This window comes from Sus scrofa, chromosome 2 (genome assembly GCF_054392235.1).
Source record: "Sus scrofa isolate SSC_HxYL_T2T_F1_AM1 chromosome 2, Sscrofa_HxYL_maternal_Yorkshire_Landrace_v2.0, whole genome shotgun sequence".
Classification (NCBI taxonomy): Eukaryota; Metazoa; Chordata; class Mammalia; order Artiodactyla; family Suidae; genus Sus; species Sus scrofa.
The window spans coordinates 88,803,147-88,816,289 of NC_139384.1; the positions used below are offsets into that span (position 1 = coordinate 88,803,147).

At 37.9% G+C, this 13,143-nt stretch overlaps 1 protein-coding gene across 15 annotated transcripts in view; it reads left to right on the top strand.

The window, feature by feature from the left end:
• Positions 1-13,143, top strand: part of MAPK9 (mitogen-activated protein kinase 9) — a 60,637-nt gene that overhangs the window by 15,588 nt on the left and 31,906 nt on the right. For 13 of the 15 annotated variants that reach the window (XM_005661444.4, XM_085013608.1, XM_005661441.4 and 10 more), the window contains one exon: positions 10,964-11,093. In XM_005661444.4, the coding sequence (XP_005661501.1) occupies positions 10,964-11,093 (130 nt within the window). Of the gene's footprint in view, positions 1-1,695; positions 3,167-10,963; positions 11,094-13,143 lie in introns of those variants that run through there. The other 2 variants (XM_085013611.1, XM_085013614.1) reach the window with 2 other exon arrangements.

The following is a 13,143-nucleotide window of genomic DNA, read 5'->3' on the forward strand; positions in this document are numbered from 1 at the left end:
TTTATAAAATACTGTTTTTCAGAGATTAATTTTGATTTCCAGTTTGCATATACTGTTCTCTGTTTTTTAAAGAAATGTTTAATGATGAAATTATTCATTATCGATATATATTTTTCATTAAAAAATTCTAGTTTTGCAATGAAAGTTCCTAATATACCATTGCAAGTTAAACCTCCTCTGGTAAAAGCAGTGGTAGAATTATAGGGTGGAAAATTCTGGATTTTTAAAAAAATTTAAAAACCAAGAGTCCACAAATAAACCCATACATCTATGGCTAGGTGATTTTCAAAAAGGGTGTCAAAATTATTCAATGAGGAGGGAATAGTCTCTTCAACAAATGGTGCTGGGACAACTGGATATCCACATGGAAAAGAATGATAATGGACTCCTGCCTCACATCAGGCAGAAAGTGAATTCAGATGGATCAAAGATCTAAATATAAGAGCCAAAACCATGAAACTCTTGGAAGAAAACAAAGGGGAAAATCTTCATGACTTTGGATTCTTAGAAATGACACCATAAGCATGAGCAACAAAAGAAAAAAATTGGATTTCGTCAAAATTAAAAATTTTTATATATCAAAGAACACTATTAAGAGAGTGGAAAAAATAACCCAGAAAATGGGAAAATATTTACAAACCATATAGCTGATAAGAGTCCAATATCCAGAATATAAAGAACTACAATTCAACAACAAACAACCCAATTAAAGACAAACAAACAGGAGTTCCCCTTGTGGGTTATCGAGTTAAGGACCCGACACTATCTCTGTAAGGATGTGAGTTCGAACCATGGCCTCTCAGTGGGTTAAGGATCTGGCATTGCTGCTAGCTGTGGCCTAGGTCGCAGATGGAGCCTGGATCTGGCATTGCTGTGGCTGTGGTATGGGCTGGCAGCTGCAATTCCGATTTGACCCCTACCCTGAGAGCTTCCATCTGCCTCAGGTGTGGCTATAAAAAGAAGAAACAAACAAACAGGCAAAGGACTTGAATAGACATTCCCCCAAAGAAGATTTATGGCCAATAAGCCCATGAAAAGATGCTCATTGTTAGTCATCTGGGAAATGCAAATCAAAACCACAATGAGATACTGCTTTACACCCACTAGATCATAGTAATCAACAAAACAGAAAATAACAAATGTTGGCAAGGATGTGCAGAAATTAGAACCCTCATACATTGCTGGTGAGAATGTAAAATGGTCCAGCCACTTGTGGAGAACAGTTTGATGGCTTCTCAACAAGTTAAACGTAGAATTATTACATGACCCAGTAAATACTCCTAAATATATATCTGAAAGAATTAAACACAGATGTTCAAATAATTGTACACAAATGTTCATAGCTGCATTGTTTGCAATAGCCAAAAGGTGGAAACAGACCAACTGTCCATCAATAAGTGAATGGATACACAGATTATTTCATATACATACATGGAATATTATTCATCACATACATACACGGAATATTACTCATAAAAAGGAATGAAGCACTGATGTATGCTACAACATGGATGATCCTCAAAAACATACTAACAGAAAGAAGCCGGATACAAAAGGTAGTATTTTAACATGAGTGCATTTATGTGAAAAATCCAAAGTAGGTAAATCTGTGGAGAAAGATGCCAGTTGGTTGTTAACGGGTACAGGGGAGAGAGGAATGGGGAGCGACTGCATAATGAGTATGGAGTTTCCTTTTGGGGAGATGAAAATCTTTTGGAATCACAACACTGTGAAAGTGCTAAATGCCACTGAATTGTTCACTTTAAATGGTTCATTTTATGTTTATGTGAATCTCACCTTAATAAATGTTTTTTGAAAAAAAAGTAAACTGAAATTTGCCTTAAACTAAGAATATTTGTCCTTCTTATATGGATATTTAACCCGATACTATAGTGTTTTATATAATATTTCCATGTTATGCATTAAAACATGTTGCCATTTTCTTTTAGTAACTTATTATATGTTGACATAATCTTAACAGTACTTCCACTTAACTCAGTATTTTCATTTAAATAATTTAATGACAATTTTGTTAATGTTTATTGGAGCAGGTTTCACCTCACATACTCATAAAGGCTAAAATTTTAATACCTTCCTAAATTTCATGTCTTGCAAATCCTCATTTCCATAGCCTGAGTTTTGCTCTCTTCTGCTCAAGCAGTCACTGCTTTGAACTGATTAAAGTATCTCTTAATGAGCTTCTGCACAGCTGACAGTCTGTTTTATGCTCTTTGATGTAATTATCCCCCTAACTTTGTAACCCAAGCGAATTATTCGTTACCAAATCAAAACCTTTTAATTGGGTTAACTTTCCTAATGTGTGGAAAAAGAGTTAGTTAATTTAGATTAGTGATATATTCTTTTAGAAATGTTTGTACAATTATGAGAATTATTCTTAGACTTCCTGGATGTTTTCTTTTGGCTTTTAGATGAGGTGCCATCATGAGAGTTAGAGACCTGGTTTCCATGATTAATTCACTGCTAGTTTCTACCAGAACCTGTGCTGGCTTCCTTTTAGCCAGGGATATGGGTGACTGCTTCTCACCTTCTAGGCTTGAGGCTTCTTGGCCCCATTGAACTGTAGCAGTGGTGGTACTGGCACTGGTAGTCTCAGATTGATAGGACAGAAACTCTTCCCAAGATGCTTCCCCTACAAGTCTTTGGAGGATTTTTCCCTGGCTCTAGTTTACACAGCATCTTGGATATTGGCATCATGCTTTAACATCAGCAAAAGAAGTGTTCTTTTTGTACATAGTGTAAGGAGAAGGACTTTTACCTCGTTCTGTTGTTTAGATAGAGCAAGAAACTATGAATGGCGTAGGTCAGACTCCTTTCATCCTCATCAGTGATGGAAGGGACTGAGTATCTCTACCATCAAGCTCTGACTTTTATTTTTTATTTTTTTTGCTTTGTAGGGCTGCACCCACAGCATATGGAGGTTCCCAGGCTAGGGGTCCAATCAGAGCTGTAGCCGCTGGCCTATGCCACAGCCACAGCAACAGCAACACCAGATCCGAGCCATGTCTGCAACCTACACCAGAGCTCACAGCAACACTGAATCCTTAACCCACTGAGCGAGGCCAGAGATTGAACCCGCAACCTCATGGTTCCTACTTGGATTCGCTTCCCCTGCACCACCACGGGAACTCCAAGCCCTGGCTTTTAGGTAACTTCTCTTTGGTGGTCCTTTCCCTGCAAAAATGACAGGTTCTTTCTCATGCTCATTACTTTTGTCCCCACTGTATCTCCTGGTTGGACTGTCCTCTGAAACCTCCCTCGTCTGTCTAGACACTATCCCTGGTCTTTTAAGACTTATCTCATCTATGGAACATCTCCAGATAATCTCAGCTCCTGTTTGGAGTAGAACCTTCTCTATGATTGAACCAAATGCTTGATTATATGCACGTGCCCATGCACACAACATACATGCACTCACACACTGGAACTGTAAAATAATAAATTTGTGTTTTAAACCAGTAAATCTGTGGTAATTTGTTACAGCAACAATAGGAAACCAACATAGAGGGCCTGTGCATTTTTACATTTTTGAGAAATAAAATATAGTAGCAATGGAGCAAGATTTTAAAAAGTTGTTAATCATCTTTTAAAGCTACAGCTTTATAAAGATATAGGGAGAGATATGCAGGTAAATCAAAGGGCGGGTACTGATAGAAGATTAAATGAAATAGCTGGGATCCAGATAAAACATTCTGCCTCCTAATTTTGAGTTGTTTTCACAGTTACCTGTGATTTGTTTATTTCTATGTTTTTGTTGTCATTAAAACTGTTAGTAAAAATAATTAGGTAAGTTTTAAAATGTTTATCATCTGAAGTATTTATACATATTAACTAAGTTATATAGTGGAATTATGTAACTGCAAAATTTTGAAGCTCTGTAGGGAAAATGTATATATATTCATATATATTCAGGTTTTTCTCTCTCATTCTGATATCTCAAGCTATTTAATCAAGGTAGTAAGGACTATTTGTTTTGTAAAACAGTTCTATGAAGTGTTTAACTTTAAAAAAGTATTTAATATTAGATCTGACAGTACCTAGAAGTGAGTTACAACCTTAACTTGAAATGGTTGTATAGCTCTTACACCTTTTTGCCGCCTCTGCTTCTGTACAAGCATGAATGTTGGCCTGTTCTTATACTCTTTTATTTTCTATTAGTATATGTAAATAAACCTAATGTCCACAATAACATTTTTGTGGTAAAGCAGATATACAGTATAAGGCATAAGAAGGCTGTGGTTCAGGAGAATTGAGTTCTAGGTCCAGCTCAGATTCTCATAGGAGTAGTTCTTTGTGACTTTGGGCAAATCATTGTGTCACTATGGACCTTGATGGTTTCACCTCTTAAATGAATAGTTTGGAACTTTTAATTTAAGACAGTGGATCAAACACCTAAACAAAGAGACAGGGAATGCAGTAATCAGTGGATATAGAGCATTTAACAAGGTTCTGAAATAAAAGGTAACTTGATGCAGATAAAACAGAGCAGTGGAAGTAAGAATAAGTAGTTGAGTCATTTGCAAGAAGGAAGAGAACTTATCTATAGTAGAATTCCAAAGAGGTTGTGGGTATAGACAGCAGAGACAGAAAACAAAGATGAAACAGGCAGGTAGAAATAGGGATGTTAAAAAGTGTGTCTTGGAAGTTCCCGTTGTGGTACAGTAGAAACGAATCCGACTAGGAGCCCTGAGGTTTCGGGTTCGATCCCTGGCCTTGCTCAGTGAGTTAAGGATCCGGCATTGCCGTGAGCTGTGGTGTAGGTCGCAGATGCAGCTTGGATCCCTCGCTGCTGTGGCTGTGGTGTAGGCTGGCAACTGTAGCTTCAATTAGACCCCTAGCCTGGGAACCTCCATATGCCACTGGTGTGGCCCTAAAAAGCAAAAAAAAAAAAAAAAAAAAAAAAAAAAAAAAAGTATCTAGGAGTTCCTGTCGTGGCACAGTGGAAACAAATCCAACTAGGAACCATGAGGTTGCAGGTTGGATCCCTACCTCACTCAGTGGGTTAAGGATCCAGCGTTGCCAAGAGCTGTGGGGTAGGTTGGCTCAGATCCTGCATTGCTGTGGTTGTGTATTCTGGCAGCTGTAGCTCTGATTTGACCCCTAGCTTGGGAACCTCCATATGCAGTGGGTGCGGCCCCAAAAAACAAACAAACAAAGTGTCTATGAAACAGTTTTGCCAGTTGGCTCCCAACCTCCACCCCATGCTTGGCATTCGCCCCTGGAGAGTGAGTAGGTAAATGAAGAATTACTACTCCAAGATCTGAGAAAGGAGAAGCCTAGTTAGGAGAGCCCAGGATTGGGGTGGTCTTTCCCTTGAGGGCATTTGACAATTCTGGAGTTGGTAGGTGAGAGATTGAGAGTGCTTTGGACTGCCTTGGGTAGCTCTAGGAGACTAGAATTTAAGTCCAGGGGCCTGGTGAACTTCCTTTGTTTTGAATTGGATCCAGTAAAGAGCTGCATTCTGGAAGTGAGAATGAACAAGCACTTGCAGGTACTGCCATTTAGCTTCAAATCATCTTATTTGCTGAATTTGAAGTGAGGTGAACCCAAATTGCTAGCACCCCAGGTACCCAACAGAAATAAATCTAAATTCTACCTGGAGGAAGATAGTATCATACTGGATATCAAATTATTTCTCAATAGCGAACAGTTTTGCAAGTTCGAAGTCCAGCACACAATCAAAAACAACTAGTCACACACAAGGAGATTAGACAGCATTCACAAAATCTAGCATAAACAACAGAAAAAAGAAACAGAACTACAGGGGTTATTGGCATTATTGGATCCAAACTCCTAAAGAGTTATGTTCAGAATGATAAAAGACAGGATGAAAATTTTTGTGTGGAAAATGAAAACTTTAAAAAATTAAATAGAAATTATAGGACTGTGGAGTTCCCGTTGTGGCTCAGTGGTTAACGAATCCAACTAGGAACGATGAGGTTTCAGGTTTGATCCCTGGCCTTGCTCAGTGGGTTAAGGATCCGGCGTTGCCATGAGCTGTGGTATAGGTCGCAGATGAGGCTTGGATATGGCGTTGCTGTGGCTGTGGTGTAGGCCGGCGGCTACAGCTCCGACAGACCCCTAGCCTAGGAACCTCCATATGCTGCAGGAACAGCCCTAGAAAAGAAAAAAAGAAAGAAAAAGAAAGAAAAGAAAAAGAAATTATAGAACTGTAAGATATAGTAATTAAATTATGAAGTTAATGGATGGGTTTAATAGCATATTAGGTATAACTGAAGAGAGGATTATCTGAAAGATAAGTAAAAAAAATATTCAAAATGAAGCCTTGGGGAGACAAAGGAGTAGAAAAATATGGAAGAGATGATGTATTTTGTTTTCTATTGCCACATAGCAAATTACCATAAACTTAGTGGTTTAAAACAAAACAATACTCATTTATAATTAAATCTGGGTAGGTGTGCCAAGCAGGTAGATTCTCTGCTTGGCATTTTTCACAAGGCTGAAATCAATATGTCACTGGACTGGGCTTTGGGGAAGGCTTTGGGGAAGAATCTGCATTCAAGTGCATTCAGGTTGTTGACAGAACCTAGTTCCTTGCAGCTGTAGGTCAGAGGCCTCCATTCCCTTGCTGTCCCTCAGCCAGGGGCCACTCTGCTTCTAGAGGCTCCCACATTCCTTCTCATGTGACCCCCTCCATCTCAAAGGCAACAATAGCATGTCTAGTCCTTCTTAGGATTCAGATCCCTCTGACTTTCCCCTCTTTCTACCAGCCAGAAGAAAAACTCTGCTTCTGAAGGGCTTTTTTTTTTTTTTTTTTAGAGGGCCACACCCTTGGCATATGGAGGTTCCCAGGCTAGGAGTTGAATTGGAGCTACAGCCGCTGGCCTACACCACAGCCACAGCAACACAAGATCCAAGCCACATCTTCGACCTACACCACAGCTCACGGCAACGCCGGATCCTTAACCCACTGAGCAAGGCCAGGGATTAAATCTGCAACCTCATCGTTCCTAGTCGGATTTGTTTCCGCTGCGCCATGACGGAAACTCCTAAAGGGCTCTTATGACTGAATTAGTGCCCCCCATCCCTTTTATTAAATTAATGAATATGTCTTGCAGGACATAGGGTCAGTATACTACCAAAAAAATCAAATACCTAGAAATTGGCAGAAGAAACTACTTTGGAAGACAATTTGGCGTTATCTACTAAAATAAACAGGAATCTAAAATACGGCACAAATGAACCTATGTACGGAAACAGACTCACAGACATGGAGAACAGACTTGTGGTTGCCAAGGGGGAATGGAGAGGGAGTGGAATGGACTGGGAGTTTGGGGTTAATAGATGCAAACTATTACATTTAGAATGGCTAAACCATGAGGTCCTACTATACAGCACAGGGAACTATGTCCAATCTCCTGGGACAGAACATAATGGAAGATGTATGAGAAAAAGAATGTATATATATGTATGTCTGGGTCACTATACTGTATAGCGGAAATTGGCACAACACTGTAAATCAGCTATAATTTTTTAAAAATAATGAAGGAGGCTGGTGATGGAGGGAAGAGAGAAAATATGTTTTATTTTTAAAAAATCTATTATTATGAGAATCTTTTTTAATAACAACAAAATAGTTCCTTTATCTTGGATAATCTAAATAAATATTCAGAAAATTCTTTTAAGAAATATATGCAGTCCCACTCTTAGATAGCTCCTCATCAGAAATTCTTGCATAGGGGACCTGGAGCCATGTATGAGAATGTTTATGACGATGTTTTTTGTAATTGCTTGCAAACTGAAAACAGAGTATCTGTCAACATTATGTCATATAATCACAACAAAGGAATATTATAGCAGGGACACAGAAGGAGTTATAGTTTCATACAACAATGGATATATCTCACCTGATATAATGTTGAGTGAAAGAAGTCAGACACAGACGATCTCAAAAACCAGGCGAAAATAAACCATGCAGGGACTTGAAGATGCATGTTTAGCTGGTAAAAGCAAGGAAGTGGTTATCATAAAAGTCAGAAATAGTTACCATCTTTAGGGAACGGAGAGGGGTAGTAATTAGTGGGAGGTGTGGGAAGGGCTTTGGGATGCTGATAAAACATTTCATTGTGATAAGTCATTGCACTGAGGACAAAAACGGAAGCCAAAGAATTAATATCAGACAGGCCTAAGCCTTCTCACCCACAACACTCAACTTTGGAAATCAGTGGCGTTCCAAGGGAAAAATTGATTTTGAACCTAGACCAACAGTCAATCAAGGGTGAGGGCAGAATAAGATTCTATCTTCCATGCACTTTTTCTGTGGAAATTCCTTGAGGATGTACTTCAACAAGAAAGAAAATATAAGAACATGTAACACAAGAAACAGTGGAGGCCAGTGAAAAGAAATCCCAGGGCAATAGCTGTTTAGCAGGCTTTGAAACTCCAAGTAAATGTCTTCCTCAAAAATGGAATAGATTCCAAACAATAGATAATGTGAGTAAGAAGGTAGGATGTGGAGATCCTATTGTGGTCCAGTTAGGTCAATGGCATCTCTTCGGCGCCAGGATGCAGGTTTGATCCCTGGCCTGGTGCAGCAGGTTAAAGGATCACATAGGTTGCGGCTGTGGTTTGGATCTGGTCCCTAACCTGGGAACTCCATATGCCGCAGGGGGGCCAAAAAAGAAGATAGGAAGGAAGTACTAGTGATAGCTTTTAAAGGGGTATATTTTTCTTCTCTTAATAAGGAAAAAAAAAAGGGTTATTAGAAACTCGTGGTGGAAAAGCTAGAAAAAGTCATGGTCTAAGAATAAAACACAAGTAAAAGGACATGAAGTTTTAGCAACTGATGGAATGCAAGAAGAGAATCCTTTTGATCTTGATGCTAGAAACAGTCTCATTCTCTGATGAGAGGCAGCAAGGATCATGTGACCTTTAGAAAATGAAATATAACCCCACCTATGCAATTAGGAATACTTACATAAACACACATACATACATACACTCTGTGTCTTGATTTTCAACTTTCAGACACACCTAAAGTAGAAATACCGAAGACTTAATTGTAGAAATTGAATAGATGTTTTATCAAGCTTGACTGTTTAAAACAAATTTTGGAGGAAAAGAGAGTAGAGAGCTGGAGGAAAAGGAGATGAAGTGTAATAGTCTCATCTTAAATACTCAGGAGCAAGAGCCTCCTTTGGAAGGTTTTTTTGTTTTTGTTTTTTTTGGTTTTTGTTTTAGGGCTGTGCATGTGGCATGTAGAAGTTCCCATGCTAGGAGTCGAATCAGAGCTGCAGCTGCCAGCCACAGCCACAGCCACAGCCACAGCAACACAGGATGCGAGTCTCATCTATGACCTACACCACAGCTCAGGACAATGCCTGATCCTTAACCTACTGAGTGAGACCAGGGATCAAACCTGCATCCTCATGGATACTAGTCCAGTTTGTTACCACTGAGCCACATTGGGAACTCCTCCTTTGGAAACTGATGCAATAAGTTTAAGCATGTTATTTAAAGTTACAAGGGTGACCAAGGGAAAAGTTAAAAATAACATAAGAGCGAAAAACTGGGAGCAGTTGGGGGTTTCAACTAAGTGATTAAATCCTCAGTTTTCCTAATGGGGAGTAAAGAGATAATTTCTAAATTTGATAAGTGAGGAAATAGTAATAAAAGTGTATTCTTTGGAGTTGAGATGTGACTCTAAGAAGTAAAGCCAGGAATAATTGAAGGTAGCTCATTCAGTTGGAACTAGGAGTGAGGAAGCATGTGTCCACTCAGATAATTCAGAACTAGTCCATTTGGCTCATTGAACAAAAACTTTTGAAACCAAAAAAGGTATGTCTGTTTTTAAATTCTTGAGACTAAGAAATATATATATATATATATATATATATATATATATATATATATATAAGTACAAATCACGGTGTATATATTAATGATTTGTTTCACAAATAGATTTCTATTTAACATTTATAATTCATATGACTATCACATTTGCATGTGGGCATGTGATTTTTACATCTCTGTATACATGTACACATGTGAACTGAATTTAAAAGAATAATTCCAAAGTAACAGGAAGTTTCTAATAATTCTTAACCGAATGCTACAGCAGATAGCCTTCAATTAAAAAAAGAAGATAGGGAGTTCCCGTCGTGGCGCAGTGGTTAACGAATCCGACTAGGAACCATGAGGTTGCGGGTTCGGTCCCTGCCCTTGCTCAGTGGGTTAACGATCCGGCGTTGCCGTGAGCTGTGGTGTAGGTTGCAGACATGGCTCGGATCCCGCGTTGCTGTGGCTCTGGCGTAGGCCGGTTCAACCCCTAGCCTGGGAACCTCCATATGCCGCGGGAGCGGCCCAAGAAATAGCAACAACAACAAAAGACAAAAAAAAAAAAGAAGATAAAATTAAGTTAGTATTTTTTGGCAAATATTATTAATAGAAGTGAATAAGTGTAAACAGTTTTATAAACTGAATAGAATAAATAGAAATAATATTTTAAATGGTGCTTAGGTTCTCAAATTTTAGTAGCTTTTAATCCCTGAGAAGTAGCCAAAAGGTAACAATAATAACAACATAGTACATGTATTTTATTTCAGTGCCTTTTTTTTTTTCAACTTACTGGCATATTTAAACTGAAGATTTTGTTTCTTGATCAGTTTTATGTACTCTGTATTGTTTGATTGAACTTAATAATCTCAACTAATATAATGAGACATCAGCGTGCAAAGGATTGCTGAATCCCACCCTAGCGGCTACTTCCATGTTGGTGCCTCTGCAAAGCAGTCAGTCCATCCTGTACTCTTAGCCAACTCAGCTTGCTCCTCATGTGTAGCAGTACCCTGAGTGAAAGCAAGCAGATTTTTCTTTATTCGTTACTCATTTTTTTAAAAAAGATAATACATTGAATGTACATTCTACATTTCTGTATTTTCCAAAATCTTTCTAATGGATTGTTTATTATATTTCTTAATTATAGTGCTGCTTTTGATACAGTTCTTGGGATAAATGTTGCAGTCAAGAAACTAAGCCGTCCTTTTCAGAATCAAACTCATGCAAAGAGAGCTTATCGTGAACTTGTCCTCTTAAAATGTGTCAATCATAAAAATGTAAGTTATGTCTATATTTCCTCTGTTTCCTCTTCAGTGTTGCCGATGATGTGATAATCTTCTGAATTCGGAAATACACTAAGTTTACACCTAGGATAAAATAGGGATAAAAATACTATTTTATATTTTATTGATAAAATTCATAATCATCATTGGGGATATTGAAGTCAGCAAGAGGCATCATGGCCCATAGGAATTTAAGTCACTCAACAGGGAGGAGAATGTCAATTAACCTTGTAACCATTTGTTTTTCACTATTTCAGAGTCTATACAATGGCAACAATATTGACCTGGCAAATTGAGAAAAATCTAAATACTTTTTAGAACATTTTTCACATATTCACATTTATTTAAGTAAATATTGGTAGATGATGTTATATTCAAGATAGGTGTACTTACTATCTCTGTAGAAATCAAAGGATTATAATTTTTAAGGAAAAATAGTATGTCTCTAGAAAATAAGGTACTCTCAGGCACATTTTATGTTCTGTTACTGATCCCCAGGCATTATTTTGAACATGATTTTAATAACCTTGCCATGTTATAACATCATAAAATGTTAAGTCTGGAAAGGGCTTTGGAGATCTCCCTTCCATGTGATCTCTTTTTGTTACAGGAAGATAAATATTTAAGATTATACTCAACTCTCTATGGTTCCCTTTATTGTAACATTTATGCTGGATTTTTCTGGTGTAGGGATATTAAACAAGATAGGTTTAATCTTTTGAGTCTGTAGTTTGAGTTTGTTTTTTTTTTTTTGTCTTTTTGCTATTTCTTTGGGCCGCTCCCACGGCATATGGAGGTTCCCAGGCTAGGGGTCCAATCAGAGCTGTAGCCACTGGCCTACGCCAGAGCCACAGCAACACGGGATCCGAGCCGCGTCAGTGACCTACACCACAGCTCATGGCAATGCGGGATCGTTAACCCACTGAGCAAGGGCAGGGACCGAACCCGCAACCTCATGGTTCCTAGTTGGATTCGTTAACCACTGCGCCACGATGGGAACTCCTGAGTTTGTTTTTAATTCCTCCAATTCATGCTTTATTTTACACTAAGTAAAAATAAATAATTTTTTTAAGTTACAGAAAAATTTTTAAAACTTCAAACAGTATCAACAAAAAGGCAAAAATCCTTGAATCCCATCACCAGCAGATCACATTTTGGTGGGCATTCTTATGCATGTATATACACACATCCATAAACAGGTCAGTTACATTTTGATGCATCCTGCTTTTTCCCAGTGGAATGCTGCTAGATCTCATATACATTAAGGAACATAGATATAAACCATTTTTAAAATGCCTACATAGTAAAGATGCACAGTAATTTATTTAACCAATCACTTATTCTCGGATATTAATATTGTTTCCAGTTTTTTGCTACTATAAGCAGTGCTGTAGTGAACATCCTTAAACATGCATCTTTGCACACTTGTCCATGTGAATTCCTTAGCCAAGATTGAAGGGTCAAAGCGTATGCACACTTCTGGTCTTAATATATGCTGACAAATTCACCTCAAGGAAGCTTGTTAGTTTTACATTTTCATTGAGTATCTGAGAATGTCTTATATTTTAAAATATCCCAGAATTGCATATTGTTGATTGTTTTGTTTTACCTACCAAATTGATAGATGACAAATAATGCCTTACTTTTATTTGTAAGATTGAATTTCTTTCCATATCTCAATTAGTCATTTTTATTTCTTGAGAATTTGTTTTCCATGGCTTTTGTCCATTTTTCTCTAGGACTGTGGGCTTCTTTCTTATCATTTATTGAAGATCTTTGTGTACTAAAGCTGTTAATATACTTCCCACTACTTCTCTTCCACCTGACCTTTCTTTCTCTGTAGAAGAAAATTTAGGTTCTAATTTAGGTTTTTGCCATACTGATTTTGTTTCTTTAATGTAATCAAATCTAGGTTTCCTGTCATGCTTAGAAAAGGCTTTTCTACACCAGAATTCTGAGGAGGTGATAGGACAGGCAGAGCAGAAGGGAGGATGTTTATCCGTATTTAAATGTTTCATCGTTTCATGTCTTAGATTTATTTATT